We start from the raw sequence: 20,273 nt of genomic DNA on the forward strand, positions 1-20,273 counted from the left end.
TCTCTGTTCGCCTTTCCTAATTAAATGGCAAATGCAATCAACTCCTTAGCTGTGATCCTGAATAATTTCATTTTCCTGGACAATATTTTGCCAAAAAGTAAGTATTGAGTTGAGTGCATGAGGGAGTGTGTGTGTCAGAGATGAGAGGCAAATTCAGCAGAAAACTGCAGTGTCATCCTTCAAAGCACAGCTCAGTATAAGATGGAGCTAATGAAGTTTTTTCCCCTTTACCTATTATTAATTTAAGTACTTCTTCCAAAAGTGTTTTGTTCTCTGATTAGTTGATACTAGCACTCACTATAAGGGTATCACAGGAGAGATATAATGGGATATCTGTGCGTATTGTGTAATTGACTGAAAACATACAGGTAACAAGATGCTATGTCTCAGCAATAGGAAGATGCTGAAGTGCAAGGCCCAGTTACCAAGTGTACAAAAAAGTGCACTTGTTCTTGATGACAGTTGCTTAGGAAAAGACTCAGGGAATTGACTGTCATTGAAGACGACACTGATTGTCATAAGAGAAGGTTTAAGAATTTGGTGTTTACAGATCTGTTGCACAGTAGTTTTTATATTGCTATAAAAGACAATCATTTGATTTTTTACAGCACAGTGAATACCAGCACCACTGATCAAATATAAAGAAGCAACCAATCCTAACCCAAACAGAAATACAAACAAGGCATGTAGTTTTACAGGCAATCAAAATGATGTCAAGCAGCATAAGATTACAGGAGCACCATCTGCCTGTTATTAATTCTGACAAATGTTTGTCTTGGAATATTTGCCCTAGAATTTCTCCCATTGTTAAGCAGCTATATTTTAAGATGGAAGTTTTAAAAATTAGGTGTGGACTGAATATGCCCAGTCAAAACTTCACAGTGTGTTAAACCAGCACATTTTTCATTTAATAAAATAAAACCACAAACAGACCAGCCACAGAAATCCTTAACGTTATTTGATTTTATGGCATAATACAAGAGCTCAAAATCCTCTAATTTGTTATCTAGATTCTGTGCTTTTGCCTGGACAATCACCACCAGACAGTCTACTAACACAAAGGGCCTAATCTTGCCTTCATTTCCGGGGAAGGCAATGGAGCTGTGGCTGTATAAATGAGAGCACAATTGACTACTGAGTGTGTACAGTCTTTGAACTGAAAGAGCTAGTCAATTTGATCTTTTGAAAGCCATAATAATAAGAAACCCTGTCAATAGGCTCAGTTTATTTCTCCTTCTAGGTACCTGAATGGCCCACACAGAAGCATTCAAGTCCTTATCTTGTCCTCTATAGAGCACATAAGCTCAGATCCACAAAGGTACTTACTGAGAGTAGCAAAACTTCTGCATGGCTGTAGGCCCCTGAATTCACTCAGTACCTACATTTCCGCTGTAAAAGTTCCCTTGGCACCTATGTTTTTGTCTGCCTTTGGGCCTGCTGCATCCCTTTAGGTGCCCAAATTCCTATCTGAAGTCTAAGCCCCAGAGGGTATGTCTACACTGCAATTGAACATCTGCGGCTGGCCCATGCCAGCTGACTCAAGCTCATGGGCTCAGGCTAAGGGGCTATTTCATTCCAGTGTAGACGTTTGGGCTCAGGCTGGAGATTGGGCTCTGGCTCTGAAAGGGTCCCAGAGCTTGTATGCCAACCTGAGCCCAAATTTCTACACCACAGTTAGAGATGAAAGTAAGTGGGTACGGGCTGGTACAGAGGACCGGTAAGAAAAGGAGACTGCCTGAGGGAGGGAGAAGCCTGCCCCCTGCATAAGAATAGTTTAAACTCAGCTGTTCCCTGAGTGGTTCAGCCCTCCGGGTTAGGAGTGGTTTCTGGCATCCTTGTTAATTTCACTCACAGTAGCTGGGGGAGTGGGGAGGGTGTGTTTGACCATGGCAGGGGCAGTCCTTGTCTGTGCCCGGGATGAGGGGATGTCTCCAATACTAATATACACAACAAATACAAGCATTTGGCTGCACAGCTTAAATCCAGAGCTAATAAAAGCAGGTGGAAGGGGAAAACTCACTGTTACATTGGTTTCTCATCTCCTCCTTCCCTCTCCTCCAGCCAGGCTGCAGACAAGGCTCTGCATTTCTCCCCCCCACCCCAGCAGGGATTCTCCTCTAGGCTCTAGCTTGCAGTAGGGAGACTGACTGAGATGCCTGCTGCTGCTGCCTGCATAAAAACAGTTTAAACTCAGCTGTTCCCTGTGCAGTTCAGGCCCCAGGGTTAGAAGCCATTTCTGGCATCCTTGTTAATTTCACTCCCAGTTGTTGTGGGGGCGGAGGGAGTGTGTACGTGACTATAGCAGGGGCAGTTCTTTTCTGCCCCCGGGAGGAGGGGATCTCCTATACACAAAAAACACAATCAAAATCAGGAACCATTTCCAAGTTCAAATCTATCCCATTCCCTCCCCAGCAGAGGATCATGGTTGTGATGTCCAAACTGCTTGCAGATCCTCTTTGAAATGTTACTGAACCACACAGGGAACAGCTGAGTTTAAACTGTTCTTATGCAGGAAGTAGGCTTCTCCCTCCCTTAGCCAGTCTCCCTGCTGCAAGCTAGAGAGAAGCCCCTGAAGCTGCTGCTCAGTGCCAGGCAGGGAGAAAGCATGGAGCCTAGTGTCTGCAGCCTGGCTGAAGGAGGAGGGAAGACACGGAGAAAAATGTGACAGTGTTTTCACTTTTTCAGGCTTATTCCAATAGTTAAGTTTTATTACAGACAGTACTGGTAGTAGTAATAGTAGCTTTATTTTCTCTCTGTCATGCAATGGGAGGGATCCATAAGTACTTAGGAGAGGTGGGTTGCTTGCAATTGGACCATATGGGTAAGAAATGTAAATTACTTTCACCCCTGCCCAAACCCCAGGGCTCCTAGCTGCCTCTGTAGCTGGTAGCTCTGGGGGTGATTTAAAGGACCTGGCTCCTAGCTTCAGCTGAATCCCCAAGCCCTTTAAATCCTGATTTAAAAGCCCCCTGGGATTTAAAGGCCCCACCTTTTCTGATAGAGGCCATGCCTCTTCCAGTTGAGGCCCCTCCCCCTCCACAGGACTCTGGAGTACTGGTAAGTCCTTTAAGTTATTTTCACCCTTGACCACAGTTAAAAGCCCCTTAGCCGGAGCCCGAGTCAGCTAACACAGGCCAGCCACAGGTGTTTAAATGAAGAGCAGACATACCCAAAGCAATCCACTAAGGAGAAGACTGGCGGAGGAGCACCTATCTCACCTGTGGGGCCCAATCTGGTAAGAGTGCTTAGAGGCTGCCTACTGGATCGGGTCTCATTCAGAATCTGTCAGGAGGAGGTGCTATCCACCTTATAACTTTCAGGCCAATGGTTAAAATCCTCACCTGGCATGTGGAACACTCAGGACCAATTTCCTCCTGGGTCTTAGCAGGGAGAAAGGATCTGAACAGGGAATCTCCCACCTCCTAGGAAAGTGCTCTAATCACTGAGCAGGAGCCCTAATGTAGGGCTCCCTCAGTCTCTCCTATTGAAGTTGTTCCACTTGGATAAATAATTAAGTAGCCATTGGAGCAGATTAACTTAATTTAGTACAATAATAAGAAGGGAGGGTCCTCCATGCTCCCCCTTTCCTCGGGTTTGGCTTTAATATCAAGTTAAAAACAGCAGCACAACGTAAATCTCAGCCTCAGCTTCTTCCCTGAGTTTGGCTATCCCTTCAGTTTCCCTTTCCTGTTCTAGCTTCCTGGTTCCTTCTCTCTGAGAGATACCCCCAGCATCCTTTTATTCCTGGTGGAGTTAGCAAGCTGCATCTGCCACAATGAATTAGTGCTGCCACCTGTTCTGAAAATAACAGCAGCATAGATTTGTAATGCCCAAAGTGTTAGTGCTTCATGGCTATGTAGAGACACGTCTCTAGAACTCAGAACCCATACAATGGATGATAAGCAAGGGTATAACATATGCTGGGAATGGTGAGAGGGACAAGACAATTCAGGGAAGTGTGGTTTCATTTTATTTTAAGGGGTAAACACACAGGAAGCACTTCTAGTTCTAGTTATGCTGCCAGTTTAATAAAGTGATATAGGATGCAAAACTAGCTTCTCACAGAAGGAGGAGCTCATAGAAAAGAAAGATGCTGCTGCACAGGGCTGTCCAGCAAAGTATATAACTTCATGGAATTGCTGTATCTTGGAGTCTTCACAATTATTTGATTCCCTATAAACACTCCTTTAGTCTAACAAATTTTGAAATTTAAGTCATGTATGAAGTTTATATCAGCCTTAATGATGTCTAATGTCAAGTAGCAACACATACAGAAAGATAACTGTTAACCCCATGCTAGTCTAAGAAGTACCTTTGATTAGATGACATAGAGCATCAATTTTAGGAGCTGGAGCCCTGTGTGTTAATGTTCCATTTGCAACACTGAATGCAAAACCAAGACAAACTAACATAACAAAACACACTTTTCAGATCTTAATGTGTACCAACAGCCTCATAGGAGGAAAGGATAACTGAATGTGCTGAAGACATGCAGCAGAGAATGGCCCAGTATAACAAATGCTCTGGAGTATCAAGATATTTAACCATTGAGTGCATGTCATAGCTGGATCTTGAGATGTAATATTAATCTAAGTGCAAAAGGATGGTTCTAAAGCTAACAAGAGACTTCTGTTAATGGCAGTTCTTACTGTACAGGCACAGTTAATTTATCTAGTTTAGTGCCTGATCCTAAGTGTTACTCGCACAAAATTCTCTGTTACTCACACACTCTAGGGGCACCCACCTTTACCCAGTTCCTAGGTGTCATGATATAATTCCCTACTCTGAACCTTAGCGTCCAAAAGATGGGGTACCAACGTGAATTCCTCTAAGCTCAATTACCAGCTTAGAACCTGTAGCACTGCCACCAACCAGGAATTCCAGTGCCTGGTACACTCTGGTCCCCCCAAAACCTTGCCCAGGGACCCCCAAGACCCAGACCCTCTGGATCTTAACACAAGGAAAGTAAACCCTTTCCGTCACCGTTGCCTCTCCCAGGCTTCCCCTCCCTGGGTTACCCTGGAAGATCACTGTGATTCAAACTCCTTGAATCTTAAAACAGAGAGGAAAATGCACCTTCCCCCCTCCTTCTCTCTTCCCCTCCCAGATTCTCCCTGAGAGAGAAAGTAATCCTAACACAGAGAGAAATTAGCCTCTTTCTCTCCCTTCCCTCCTTTCTCCCCATCAATTCCCTGGTGAATCCAGACCCAGTCCTCTGGGGTCTCAACAGAATAAAAAAACAATCAGGTTCTTAAACAAGAAAAGCTTTTAATTAAAGAAAGAAAAAACAGTAAAAATTATCTTTGTAAATTTAAAAAAATGGAATAGGAACAGGGTCTTTCAGCTATAGACACTGGGAATACCCTCCCAGCCTAAGTATACAAGTACAAATTAAAATCCTTTCAGCAAAATACCAATTTGAACTCCTTTCAGCCAAATACACATTTGAACTTCTTCCAACCAAATACACATTTGCAAATAAAGAAAACAACCATAAGCCTAACTCGCTTTATCTACCTAGTACTCACTATTCTGAACTTATAAGAGCCTGTATCGGAGAGATTGGAGAGAAACTTGATTGCATGTCTGAGCCCCCAGAGTGAACCACCACCAAAAAACTAACAGCACACACAAAACTTCCCTCCCTCAAGATTTGAAAGTATCCTGTCCTCTGATTGGTCCTCTGGTCAGGTGACAGCCAGGCTCACTGAACTTGTTAACCCTTTCCAGGCAAAAGAGACATGAAGTACTTCTGTTCCATTAACTCTTAACTATCCGTTTATGACACTACGGCTCAGGTGTAACCCTATGGGTTTGCAGGACCTTTTACCAATGAAAGAGCCTTACACAGTAATATCCTTATCCTTTATTAACAAATCACCAAAAATAGAATGCACACATTACACACACTGTGCTCACCACTCCCAATAAGACAGATGAACTTCTCTTGATGGCCAGTCTGGATCAGGTCTATCTGGGGGACTCCAGTTTCTGCACGGTGTCATTGGCAGAGTGATGACGTCTCGCAGCTTTGCTCTTGGGGCTGTGTACTGGAGTTGGTTCCCAAATAACTTCCTTTTGGACCCCAGTTTATATAGTGAAATTTGAGTCCTTTTTTGCTATACTGTAACCAATCGTTAAACTAAAATTTTACTAACCAATCCTAACATAGGGTCACAAAATTATCTAACCAATCCTACCCCACCAAGTTAATTAATTTACACCTAGCAAAATTAATTATGTAACAGACAGAAACAACTAAAGAACCAGAGGCCATACAGATAAACAATAGGGAAGTGGGGACCATAATGACAAAGCAATAAGGAAATGAGTTCACAACAACTATTGGTAAGTGATTTCTTGCCAGACAGGATGCTATCAAACTAAAGTTTTCTGTAACCATCTTAAGATCTGATTCTTTATCTGGCGATAGTGGGTGCCATTAGGACAGGGTCTCCTTTTTAACAGCCTGATATTACATTGTTCTAATGTAATTTAGATGGAATGTGAGGATGTGACTTCCTGCTTCTCAGCTAATGGCTGCTGCTCAACTGCTCTTTTAATTTGATTGCAGACGAAGGCCTTAGGTTTTAGGCCTTACAATATGGCTGCCGACAAAGGCCTTCTCCTTACAGTCCCCACCTTAGTGATGCTTTTACCAAAGCCATCATTTCTATTCCAGGAGTCCAATACTTAGACCTGCTGAGCTTGGGCTTGCCTCCTGGGTATAATTAACAAAGGCCTTATTTGACTTCGCATGCCAGCTTCCTGTATTTTTTGAACAGTTTTCTTCATCCAGCAAGCCAAAGCTATTATGCTCACTAATAAAGCCAATTGGATTCCAGTGATCAGCACAATGGGGTGAACCATTATATTTTGCATACCAGTTGCAGAAGGTGACCACCCTAATAGTGTTTCCCACCCAGAGTGATGTGCTGCATCTGCAATAATTTTCAGTACGAGTGATTTCTGTATTATCATGTTGTACTTCAATATGTATTTGTTCTCCTGTCTTTGCAATATCTTGTAACTGTGAATGTAACATAGGATGGATGAACAATTTTCTTCTCATGGTCATATTCATGCTTAAGGTTACAGATGTATGAAACAGTTCAATGGTTTTCCATTGTTGGTTTTCTTTATATGCCCGGGAATAATGATCAGTAGAATACATAACCACATTTTTTGTTAACCAGATTCCCACAGGTACCACTAGATATATCCCAATAGTTAGACTGGGGTGTACAGTTATTACATATGCTTGTTAGAACCATTTGATCTTTATTTAGGGTGAAATTTACTAATTTCCACCCCGTCATTAATTATCTCTTCCCTTGCATAACGTTTTCTCACAACTTTTGATTTCCAAAGGCAAATTTCCTTACATGCCTTCCTGGATTATTTGAATGACCAGTTGCTGACTTATTTCCTGGGCCTGTGTACAGGCTAATGCTAGGGACACATTTTCTTGTATTGATTCCATAGTCTCTGCTAACAATAAAAATCCTTTTTACCTTGCTGTTGCCATACTGTCAGTATTTCAGAAAATAATTGTTGCCTCATTTCTAATTTTGAAAAGGATGCACTGATGGGCTTTCCCAGTTCTTGTTTTTCAAATTAACATAACTTAATTTGTTTGCCATTATCACTATGTTAGTAGCATCCAGTACTCCAACTCCTAATCCAGTTTTACCCATAGCAGTTTAATACACTCCTTGGGAGCCTTTTCTTTAAGCTACCCACCCCTCCCGGCTGCCAGGCAAATCCAATAACCTTCAGTAGTTCACACTGAGATAGTGTTAGGGCAGCTATTTCTTCACTGGGCCTTTACTGTATGTACTACCTCTTATAGTAATTACGGAAGATGTTGCAATGGCCTTCCTTTCCTTACATCCAATTTTATATAACATCCAGGTGCATTTAGCTGGGCTTACATGCTGGAAGTTGATTAAGATTTGCCAATTATTACTGATTTTTCCCCCCAGTAATCAATGTTTTCACATACTGTTTTTTCCCTTGGTAATTTCACTTTGTGCTTCAAATTTTTTTATGTCCATTCTTTCATTCCCACCAACAGATAAACCTTGTGTCCCATACATATTTTGCCTTTAAATGTGCCTTTACCACCTGTGAATGTTTCCCTGTTAACAGACTGGCATTCCTTGACATTCGCCCTTCTGCAACATTTGTATTTGTAAATACAGTTTAAATGCTTATTAATCCTTTTCTGTCTAATGTGGTATCCTCCTTTTAAAAAAAAGAAAAACCCACCACCACAATACACAACAATGCTAGCAACAAGACAAACAAACATCATAAAACATAAAACACAATCTTCCTTGCGACAGTAGATCCATGTTATTCTGGGTTGCTCTTCAGCTAGCGCCAGCTTTTCCTGATTTTCTGAAAGACGAAAAGAACATTTTTCTACCCCTTTTCGGGTGGCAAATTATTGCTTAAATATCCCCTCCTTTTACAAATACCCTTGCTGATTGCAGGCAAAACAGAGGAATTATTCCCATACTTTCTTGTGTTTGCTTTACAGGCAGGCCAGGTTTCAATGGCTTTTACACTTTAAGGGTTTAGGGGGAATTATCCCACTGTTCAGTCATTACATTTAGAAGGTGGTGTACCTCAGTTTCCCTTTCCTTACAGCAGACCAGGTTTGTAATTTTTTCTGCTGTGCTAAGCTTGAAGTTTATTCACAGGTAATAGCTGAGAAGCATCATTACCATATGACCTTACAGGGTTTTTTTCCCATGAAATCATACACACTGTATGTTAGCATCAAATCTATTAAAAGTATTTTGTTATACCATGAATTATATTGTTGGGGTTTTGGTGAATTAAGAGGTAGGGGTATCATGCATATAAGCAGATCCCTTTTGTATTTGTCGTCCGATTCCAGCACTGTGCAAACACACACACAAAAGTATTTTTTTTTCCACTTAAGAGTTAACCTGTCCCTCTTATTCTTAGGGTTGACTCCTTTTTCCATCTTTCCTTTCTGAGCCTTTTGGTTTCAGGTAGTTTGTTTGCTGACCAGGTATGTCCATTATCTGCAGCTCCTTTGTGCTGCCATTTATGGGCAGTTCTCTCCTTCCTCTATCAGTTTGGTAATTTGCATCAACATAGATGCTTTTTAGTTTGCTTTTGGATCCAAAGCCATCAGCAGCTCAGAGACTCCATCTTAAAAGGGACACAATCAACTTCCACCAGAGTTTTGATTTTTTTTACTTTCAATTCCTCATTCCAAAACATACAGCGATCTGAAAAAGAAAACACAACCTATGGTGGCTCCTTTTCGGAGACCCAATAGGATTATTATTAAGTAGCATGTTTTGTTTGCATTTCTTTTACCACTTCTACAATATACACTGCACATGTCCTGGGAAAAATGCACATTCCTTCCATAATTTCACTTCTGTAACATATTAGCTATATTAATTTTTACATAAGGTGTAACTATTTCTTTTATGCTCACGGAGTTTTCATGTACCTTTATCAAAGTGAAAGTCTGATTACACAGAGCCACCTTAAGGCTCAGTGTTTCTAACATTGCTTTTTTTGTGCACCTCACCCCTGCTGTTGCTCCAGAGGGGCACTGTCTTATTTTTTAATCTTTTACCGTAGCTCTTATCTGCTATTTTGTTACCCACAAAAAAGCATCTAGAATTTCTCCCCATTCTCCTGGTTCTGGCTTATTACAGCCACAACTTTGGTCTATAAAAAGATATTGAACTTTATAAAGCATTGAGGTACCTTAAGGGTTAAATGCTAAATAACAAAGCCAAACAACACTAGTTACCTGTATCTGGCAACAAGTGTATTAAGCTTCTTCGCTATACAAAATAATGGGGTAAGACTCTACTGGAAAATGCTACCAGCTTCAGCTTTACTGAAAAGTTGATTCCACAATATAAGACTTGCATGTGTCAGGGAAGACCCTTTATGACACTAAAAATTGAGCACTCACTGACCAAGTCTATCTAAAATGTTGGATCTCAATGTGACTTGTTTACTCTTGGGAAAAGTCTGGCTTGTAACCAAGTAAGCAGCTAATATAATTGTTTGTTTGTTTTTAATGAAAGTGCAAGTGTATCCTGGCTTTTCCTCTCCTTCATCCCCAAAGCATGATGTCTGCTATCTAGCTATGTACTTGTATGGTCACCATCACAGAATGTGAGTGCTTCACAAATATTAATGAATTTACCCTCAGTACCACAGTGAAATAGGGAGGCATGGTTCCCATTTACAGATGAGACAGAGATTAAATCACTGCTGAGCTGGGAACTGAACATCTTCAATCCAGTGCCTAAACTAGCCTATTCCTGACTTTCTTCCTATAGGGAATCCACTTCTCATCTGAGGCAAACCTCAAAACCATCCTCTCCCCCTTTTGATGACTAGCAGAGACTGAAACGTGTGTGCCAGTGCCAGACACACTTAGTATTTCTTGTCCAGAGACGACTCCCCAAGAGTTCTCCCTTGCAGGAAGGAATGCAAGCAAGTAGTGAAACAGGCTTCCTTTCAAGAACTGAAAAATCTGCTGGTCTCCCTTCTCCTGCATGCATGTCACTACTGATCCATCTGCACAACATGCTGCTGAATATTTGCTTCGTATATAGTGCATGGGAGGGGGGGATCCATTAGAGGAAGAAAGGCCAGAGCACAGTTAAGTGTTTTTTCCTTCTCACTGAGCTCCTTTCATCTGTCTCCTTGTCTGTGGGTTTTTCCCTTCTCCATTCTATTGCAATAGTCCTGAATACTGATAGGTTACAAAATGAAGCATTTTCAGGCAGTACATTAAAGTATCAATTGCCCAGACAGTTATTGGCCTGGGGCATTTTCATGCTTTTTGTGTATATCCAGGAAGTTTGTTTTCCCCGTCTCCCTGCAATACCTGTTCACATCTATCAGATCCAGATGCCTATCACAGTGGTATCTAATACCAACCACTAAGAACATACTTTATGAAAGGCCTATTATGAAAAAGGATGTTTATATAAAGGCTTCAGGACAGCTGGGGGCCACGGTGTAAGTAGCTATATGTCCTCACTGAACAGCAGGGAAGCTCACCCTTCCAGTTTTAATAGCTTTGAAAACTGGCTGTGGAACAGATATTGGGCTTGCTGAAGAATGGGGTGGTTTTTATCTTTTAGAAGCTTAATCTATACATATATTTAGGGCTACTTGTGGAAATATGGGATTTTCATAATGGAGAATGCTCCAGTAATAATTTTATGAATAGGATTCTAGCATTCGGATTGGCTGTAATAAGGTAACAACACTGTTTACCCTTCACTGTTCAGTTGCTAAACAAAAGACTGAGACCAAGATTTTCAAAATGAGTGCCTGGGCCAGATTTCTAACTCCAAATTAAGCCCTGATTGTCAAGAATTCTCACAAATAGCAGCACCTATTCCCACTGAACTCAATGAGAGCCATTGGAGGCTCAGTGCCTTTGAAAATAAGGCCACCGAGTACTTGCCCAACTATGGATTTGGCAATCTAGTTTAGGTACCAATTTTTGAACATCTTTGCTTGAGTAGTTTATCTGTATTTGCTTACAGTAAGAGTCCTAGAAACAGCAAGATGGGTCAATGAACTGACTTTGGATTTGCACTGGTGTAACTGAGCTCAGACTCTGGTTGCACCACTTAGACAGAAATATTCTTGATTACACAATATCATCTGATATATGTCTGGATTCTTCTCTGGTTTATGCTGGATGTAAAACAGGAGTAATTCCAATGAAGTAAGTTATATTCACGTAAAACTGATATGAGAAGAGAATCAGGCACACAGTCCTTTTAGCAAGATGAAAAATTCTGTATCATAAAATCATAGAAGATTAGGGTTGGAAGAGACCTGAGGAGGTCATCTAGTCCAACCCCCTGCTCAAAGCAGGAACACCACCAACTAAATCCTCCCAGCCAGGGCTTTGTCAAGCCGGCTCTTAAAAACCTCTAAGGATGGAGATTCCACCTCCTCCCTAGGAAACCCATTCCAGTGCTTCACCACACTCCTAGTGAAATCCTATTTCCTATATCCTATTTATTCAATTGCACATGAGCAATGCATTGGCACCCAGTGGAGTGAATGTGCAAGAGAGATCATACTGTGGGAATAAAACTTACTCAAATTGAATAAAAATAAATAGAACTCATACAGCAATTAGTGTTTTAAAAATATTGACTATTACTTAATATTTAAATATATTTTCAAGCAAGTATACACAAAACTACAATTATTCAATTGATGCAACTCAGTAATTTTTATTGCAACTGGAAGACAATACATCACAGAAACTTTATGGTAGGTTTTGGGAAAGTGTTATTTACAATAATAACTGATGAAATAGTTTGTCTTTGGCAATATGATTACACATCAAGAAAATGTAAAATGCAAGTATGCTTCTAAATCAACACTTTCATATTTCCTAAAGATCGGCTGATTGCACTTGCCTTCGGACTGCTCATTTAGGTAAACACAAATACAACTTAACATCACTGTTTATTCCCCCATCACAGTTCTTATTTCAATATTTCATGAAACTGGCAGTTTCATACGCCAAGTACAGCAAAAAAAACAAACTGGCTTATTACTGTACTAAATTAACTTATTGGCCAGTTAAGGTCATGTGACCCTTAAGCACTGATATTAAACCTCTTGGTCTTTTGATTGCTTTATCACTTTTTTTCTGTAAAACAAAATACTTCAGAAATATTACAGAATCAGAGTATAAAAAATGTACAAGTTTATAATGTTTTTTCATACACACACAAGTCATTCCCCCAACATTTTACACGATGGCAGTTTTAAGTAGTGAGTGTGAATGATGCAGGCATGGAATTGGTTATCAAATGCAGGTATTACTTTTAATTGTTGTCCCACACACATACTCAGGAAATGTACAATGTTCAATTAACTTAAAAATGCACTAAATTTCAGTCTTATCTGAACTAGAAAAACATTGGTATTGGGATTTCAGGCCACAGTAATGGAAGGATGGAGTCCAATTTCTAGCTATGATATATTACCCATATTAGCATCTGAACATCCAATATGGAATATCAGCTTTAGGTGAAATCCACCCTAGTGTTGAATGCCAGCTCAAGGCCTTTTGCATCACTTGAATCCTTAATCTTGGGTTTAAGTGATGGGTCTTCAACACTGGTGGTCTGATCCAAAGCTCACTGAATATAACTGAAAAAACATTCCCATTAATTTCGAATAGGCTTTGGATCAGGCCCTGGGCGAATTTCACCCTCTTTACAAAAGGAATAGAAATCCCATGCTATATTCATTGCAAATGTGATACAGTAGAAAAAAACAATTAGATATTTTCAGATAAATACTCTTTGTTTCAATGCTAACAGAAAAGAGGAAAGGCTACTCATTTAGCACAACTCAGAAGTGACCTCTGTTAACTCATTTCTGATTTTAAATGTACACCAGCAAAATACAGCACCATAGACACATCAGGTTGAGGATTTTTTTTTTTTTTTTTTTTTTGTCAGTGAAGCTAGTACTTGTTTGCTGAATTGTGGAAGAATTATAAGGTCATATACACTATCAATGATAAAGCAACCCAGCTGACAAGTCTGTGCTTAATTCAAGAATAACCAGTATTAGAAATAAAGTAAAAACAAAAACCCTAATAAACCACTGTCAATTAATACTTCCTAAAGAAAAGGGGATTAACAGTTGATTTCACAATGCTATGCAGATTTATACAGAACACTAAATGTTATGTGTAAATCCTCAAACTCAATCTCAAAATAGAAACACACAAGATGTATAGTTTGATTTACACGTTCTGATTCAAAGGAAAAAGACATAATTACAACTTTGTAACTGTGTTAATTGCAATATAAACCAAACAGAAGTTCAAAGTTTGGCAGATAACGAAGAAGAGGGTTATCACTTAGGTTATATAGCAAAGTGTTGATGTATATTACACAGAGTAGTATAAATAATAAAAAAGTATTATTTAAATTAGATCACAGTGCTGCATTATGTGCATAACAGTGTTTGATATATTACTGGAGGGCTGTGAAGAACAACACTAAAGACTTAACTGGTCAGACTGTCAACATTGATACTCTGTTACAATCAAGAGGATGCATGGTTCTAATGCTCTTTTGCTGGCAAAGTCAAGAAGATAGATATTTTTTAAAAACAACCTTTTCTAAATAAAATAAAATAAAAATATCCTGGGCGGCTGCGACCCAGCTGATTTACTTGCTTAATGAGGTGAATTGCATTTGTATCTGAAATTGTGAACGTGTTTTCCATACTTTTATTATGAACCTAGAGCTCATGGGGGTACACTTTTCAAAACCACAGAGGGCTAGATTTGTAAATGTGTGCAGGTGCCTAAAGGTGCAGACGCCCAGGTACCTGCATAGTGGAATTTTCAAAAGCCCTAAGCAACTAACTCCCATTGATTTCAAACGCAGTAAAACATCCAAGCATATTTGAAAATCCCACTAGGCAGGTATCTATATGCACCTTTAGGCACCTAAATACCTTTACAAATTTGGCCCTTAGTGACTTAGGAGCCTCTCTCTCAATTAAAGTCAAGCGGTCACTCTTGGCTTAGGTGTTTTTAGAAATTTTACCCATGGCACCATTTGGTGGATGATTTAGGACCAAATTATCTGCTTATGAAAATTGACATAACTCCATTATAGCTCTATTGAGTCCAAATAAGTAGGGAATTTGGTCCACAGTTTTCAAAGCGAGGCAGTAATTCAGTCAAAAGTAGAAGACCAGTGTGTGTGTTTAGGGATTTTCTTCTCCCACTAGTATAAATCAGGAGTAGTTCCAAGGACATCAGTTGAATTATACACTAGTATGTAATCCATGGATGATGAGAATTGGGCTCACAGGCTGATTTTCTAGAGCTAAAGGGGTGTGTGTCTCATCTCACCAACCCTGGTTTTAACTCCAGTGATGCCCTTGGAGCCTCTCCTGGTTTCAACACTTGTGAGATCACAATCAAGCTCCATTTTTAGGAAGATACATTTGATGAAATAGCAAAGCTGCTCAAGACCTGTGCTTAGCATTTTTAAAAGGCAAAACTTCATCAAAATGATTTTACAAAAGAACATCAAATATTTTGCAGCACACAAGCAATGAATGGTTGATTCCTTTACACCTGCAGACTTTAACAGAATCTATTTGTGGCATTAGCTCTGGCTTACAAATGTTTCTCCCTTCAACATGAACATTGTAAAATGTAAGGATTCGTTTGTTAATTATAAACCACCCTTAACAAATCTTTTCAGATCTGTAACTTGCCATTGATAGTCTGGTGCCCTAATATCTTTTTCATACCAGCTTTGAGGAAAGCTTAATTTTGAAAGATTCTAAAAAATATTTAGAGTGGGGGAAAATAGACGTTTAGAGATTTTAGGGGCTCTTCCTCAAAAATGGCTTTGTCAGGAAAAAAAAAAAAAAAGTCTGGCAAACAATGAAGTCCATAACATGATCCAATTACTGGTTAGTTTTGGCAGGATTTTAAGAATAGTGACAATTGCACTGAGGCGCTGGCAATGTATTTTTATTTATTTTTTTATTTAATTCTTGAGAATATTTACGAACATGCATTGTATTGGCTCTATAATGTTTGGTTACATAATAGACTGCACGGACCTTAAACAGTCCTTCCAATCCAATGTACAAAGAACACACCTATGCAGATAAATGAATATTTAACTGATGGAACCAAGTCCAATTCCGAAGAAGTTACTGTGCTCAATCAGGCACAAATTGCATGTTTCGAAAGGTGGCTTACAAGTTGTTTTTGTTTTTGTTTTAAACATACCAACCTGTAGTTATGTACTGAATGTCACCAGTTATAGGTATAGGAATTCTGGACAAAATATTTTTTTAACTTAAATCAATAGATTATTTTAATCACATATACTTTATGTCCTTCTTGAATAGTCTAGAGGGGGCATTAGTACATAACCAAACGTCTGGTTCCTCTCTTTTAATGGGTCCTGGAAGTATTTTATAAAACACAGACTATTGACATCTTCCCAGTAGGCCAGCCTAGAAGCTACAAATTGCACCTGCCGATATTTAAATATACCAACAAGTCCATAAAGGAGTTATTGAAGTCTTACAGAAATAATATATTTTAAGACAACCTGCCTAATTAGGTATTTATGTACAAGACTGTTTTCTTGGGTAGATAACACTAGTGATAATTACGTATTTAATCAAGTAGCCAAATTAGAAAATAGTATTTATGGAACAGATACTTATCTCAGGTTACACTGGTGTAAGTCTGGAGTAACTATTCTAGTTACTAAAGTTACTCTGGAATCAGTTTTGTGACTGAGAGCAGTTTTTGCCCACTAGCATGTCACCATGTCATTTTCTCTGGCGAAGGTGGGGAGTAACCCATTGCTTCTAATTTACTTGATGCCACTAAATTTTACTCTTAATTGTATTTAATATTAATCAGACTGGTGGGATGGAACAACATATGCACAAGCGTGTATTACAATGGCTTCTGGGGCAAGTTAATGCATTTTCATTTGCAGTTACTCTTCCCAGAAGTCCCTGAAACACAAGAGGCCAGATTTTTTGGTGCAGTTGTTGTGTGGCACTATCAGTGGATTCCGGCTGCTGAGCTGGCATATCTGCCAACAAGAGAAGGACCCCAGTGCAGTCATGAAGGGACTCTACCCAGAGGAAGCAATATGGCTGATGCACCTCTATGCTGCACTGACCCCTAAGCTATGGGTTTTTGGTTCTCAGGGCTGCTGGTAACCAGCGTATGTGACAGCAGCAGTCGGTAGGGTTCTAACTTACACCTGGGGACCAACCCTGCACCCAGATCAGCTGAGTGCAAGGGTTAAACCATCTTTGCCTCCCACCATCTCAATCTACGCTGCTTGAAAGTTCTCCCAGACTCATCCAGCCCATGGACTACTATTCAATTCACAGTATAATCAGGGTCTTGGGTTAGGCAAATCAGAAGAAAAATACATTTTGCTGCTGTACCCTTGGTGCTGTAGTATGTTTTCTATACAACAGAACACCCATTGAGCATAGCAATATTGTCAAACCATAGTAATCCACTGCACAATTCTTCCACTTCCTAAACTAAATGAAAAACCCAAATGCCTCATGGTGCAATTTTGATTTTACTCCACTGGGTGGGCGATCACATCCTTCTATAGCTTCCTGTTCATGGGCTATCCTCCTTCCTCGTGTAACTCTGTGGATTAAAACAGCTACACCAAGGATAAATATGGTGGCCTCAAGTTTTTAAAGACAACAGATAATTTTACTTTATGAAGTGATAGGGATTTTCAGTCCCTGTAATGTTCCTTTTTCCACTAGGAATTTCTTAGTGTAGATGATTTCAATGCCAAATTCACGAATTGGGGTGGGAGAGATTGTATTTTCTTCACAGCTTCCCTACCACTTCCAGGGAATTCCAATCTAATTATCAACATTTTCATGAGAGTAGCACAACTATACCTGAATCGCTTCCTCTAACCCTATGCTGTATCTCAGATCACCATCAATAAGGCTCTTTACTAACTTCATTTCTTTTCATGGCAAATTAGCAAAGCTATTCACTGACATACCTATCCCTGAACCAAATCTGAATTATTTTCCTCAATTAAGCTCCCATTATTCTCTTGATTCTATCATACACACTCACTACTAAATTTGCCCTCAAATTATTGCATCATGTTACACATGTACAGGCAGAGAAAGGACATCCTACTTCTGTTAAAAAAAAAAAAAAAAAAAGTGAGAGGGGGCTGAATGTGCAGACAAGGCAGTATAATTCAACCATCCAAGCCCTACCAGAGTGTGAAGATATTTTTAATATTGCAGAGTAAGTTCCCCAACAGTCAGTGTTTGTCCCTGAAGAAGGTTAAACCTTAAACACCTGCTTCAAAAAAAAAAAAAAAAAACAAAACAAAAAAACAAAAAAACCCCCCAAAAATAAAAGACTCTAAGCCTAAGGGCTTAAAAATTAGAGGCATAGCCTTTTTCTCTATTTTCTATATTTATATGAAAATAATTCATGCTTCATGCTAAATACATTATTTACCTTACAAGAATTTTGTTATCTTTGAAAAAAAAAAGTTGTTGTTTTTAATTTCCCCTCCCTCAAATCCATGCAATGTCGATCAGAATTTTCTGTTGGCTACACTGGCTGAATCTGGAAATCTGATGATGTTTTTGCACAGATGAATCCTGACTGGCATTAACTGCATACTCAATTTTGAGGGCAGTATAGGAGCTCTTTGTTGTATTCTATTTTCTTGTCCATCAATATGCTTTTTTTGTATCTGGTTTTTTGTTTTAAATACAGCATAATACTAATGGCAGGTTTTGTAGCATTTTTTCCCCAGTTAGACCAAATATTTTTGATCCACAGAAAAATATTCTGATTTAGTTACTTCCGTAATATCTACTGTAATTTCTTAGACTTGATTGCTTTTCACTCAGGCAGTTTAGAAGACATAGCTTGTTTTCCATATTATTATTATTATTATTATTATTATTTTGCACGCAGTGCCAATCTTCAGGCTTATGGCTTTTTGAACATTCTTTTAATTTAATATTGAAGACAGAATTCAATGATTAACAATACCTTTAACAATTCCCTCCCACCCCCAACCATTTCTTCTCATTATTTCACTGAAACCCGTTGCATACACAGTTCAAATTTTCCACAACTTAAAGTTATCAGTCTTCACATTATGAGCCACTTAGAGTACAGGGAGCACTAATAATGCATTACTGTATGCGCAATCGCCTCCAGTGACTGTCCAAAGACTTCTATGGCACAACTGTATCCAACTGCCACCGGTTCTTGGTTTGGTGTTGAAGACTCCAGGCCTCCTCCAAATCTCTTTATTCACATTCGCTTATAACCCAATTGTAAGGCCATTTTTTTTTTAACCTAAGGGCCAGGCCTGAATGATTACTGAATTATGCACATCTCTTCTAGGTATCAGAGGGATTTCCAAGGGCCGAATTGTACTCCCATCACAATAATGTTGATGTCACTGCGTATTCAACCATGCATTTCCGACAAGCTGGAGAAAGCAATGGTGATTTTGGCTTTTTTACTGTGTGTCTTCAGGGAATGAAAAGCTTTTGTAAATTAGCTGAGTGTCAGTATGAGTTCTATGGCTTCAATCTCCTTTAAAAATAAAAATCTTAAGGGTCCAAAAAAAGAAAAAAAAAGAAAAAACAAAACAAAAAATGCTGATATTGCCACAAATCATTAGAATTCACCTGACGTGCTGAAACAAAATTTTGTAAGTTCAAACAAATCGATGATTTGTTCTAATTTTTTGTGGATTCCTTTTGCTCTTTCTGCCCCTTTGCCGTCCGATTGGTGATGTTATTCAAACAGGACCGAATTCCCGCTAAATGCAGGAGTGATCCAGCTGCTTCTTTCATCTCCTCATCGTCACTCTCTGGGGGCTTTTCCGTACGTCTCTTTTTAAGAGGCAGTGTGTCACTTGGTACTTTTTTCACCTTCAGTAAATGTTGCCTTTTCTTGTGCTGGGATGCATATCCACTGTCAGCTAAAGAGTCCTTGGTCTCCTTCCGGTTTTGCTTTTTGTCCTCCTCTTCTGTTTCACTATGGCTCTCATGGCTCTGGAAGCTAACTTCACTCCCTTCACTGCTGTCTTGGCTGCCTTTAGTAGCAAATTCATAATGGTCATCAGCAGAGGAAGAGGAAACAGAGTCACTAGCAGGTGAAGTGCTCCTGTGGTTGGAAGATTTGGCACTGCTATAGTTGTGATCCTCCTTTGGGTCCCCACTAACGACTGGAGAGCCACACGATTGTTCACTTTCTGTCCTCATCCGGCAGTTTGCTAGCCCATTCCTGTTAAAACGATATGAAATATCCTTAGAAACCACGTACACACAATGCTGCTCTAATGTGAAATGCAACAATCATGGAGTCAATGGACAGATAACTGATCAACATGGCTACCAACGTAATGATCATTCTAGGCCTGATCCAAAGCCCCATTAACTCAATCAGTGGGAGCTTTTCTATCAAATTCAATCATCTTCGTATTGGGCCTCGTACATAAAATACAACAATTCAAAACAGACTGACAGGAATGAGTGGTACAGTCACAAAAATTGACATTCTGACAGTTCATATTTATCCTTCACCAATAAAACTATTCAATTTATGTTTATAAATAAACAAAATCACACCACTGTTTTTCAAACAGATAGAAATGACAGTTCAGTAA

The 20,273-nt window shown here is 39.5% G+C and overlaps 1 protein-coding gene across 8 annotated transcripts in view; it reads right to left on the reverse strand.

Annotated features, from left to right (window-relative positions):
* Positions 1–17,776: 17,776 nt before the first annotated feature.
* FOXN3 (forkhead box N3) overlaps positions 17,777–20,273 on the reverse strand; it is a 325,004-nt gene continuing 322,507 nt past the window's right edge. For all 8 annotated transcript variants that reach the window (XM_050953291.1, XM_050953294.1, XM_050953293.1 and 5 more), the window contains one exon: positions 17,777–19,891. In XM_050953291.1, the coding sequence (XP_050809248.1) occupies positions 19,342–19,891 (550 nt within the window). In that variant the 3' untranslated portion in view covers positions 17,777–19,341. The remainder of the gene's footprint in view (positions 19,892–20,273) is intronic.

This window comes from Gopherus flavomarginatus, chromosome 5, assembly GCF_025201925.1.
Source record: "Gopherus flavomarginatus isolate rGopFla2 chromosome 5, rGopFla2.mat.asm, whole genome shotgun sequence".
Lineage (NCBI taxonomy): Eukaryota > Metazoa > Chordata > Testudines > Testudinidae > Gopherus > Gopherus flavomarginatus.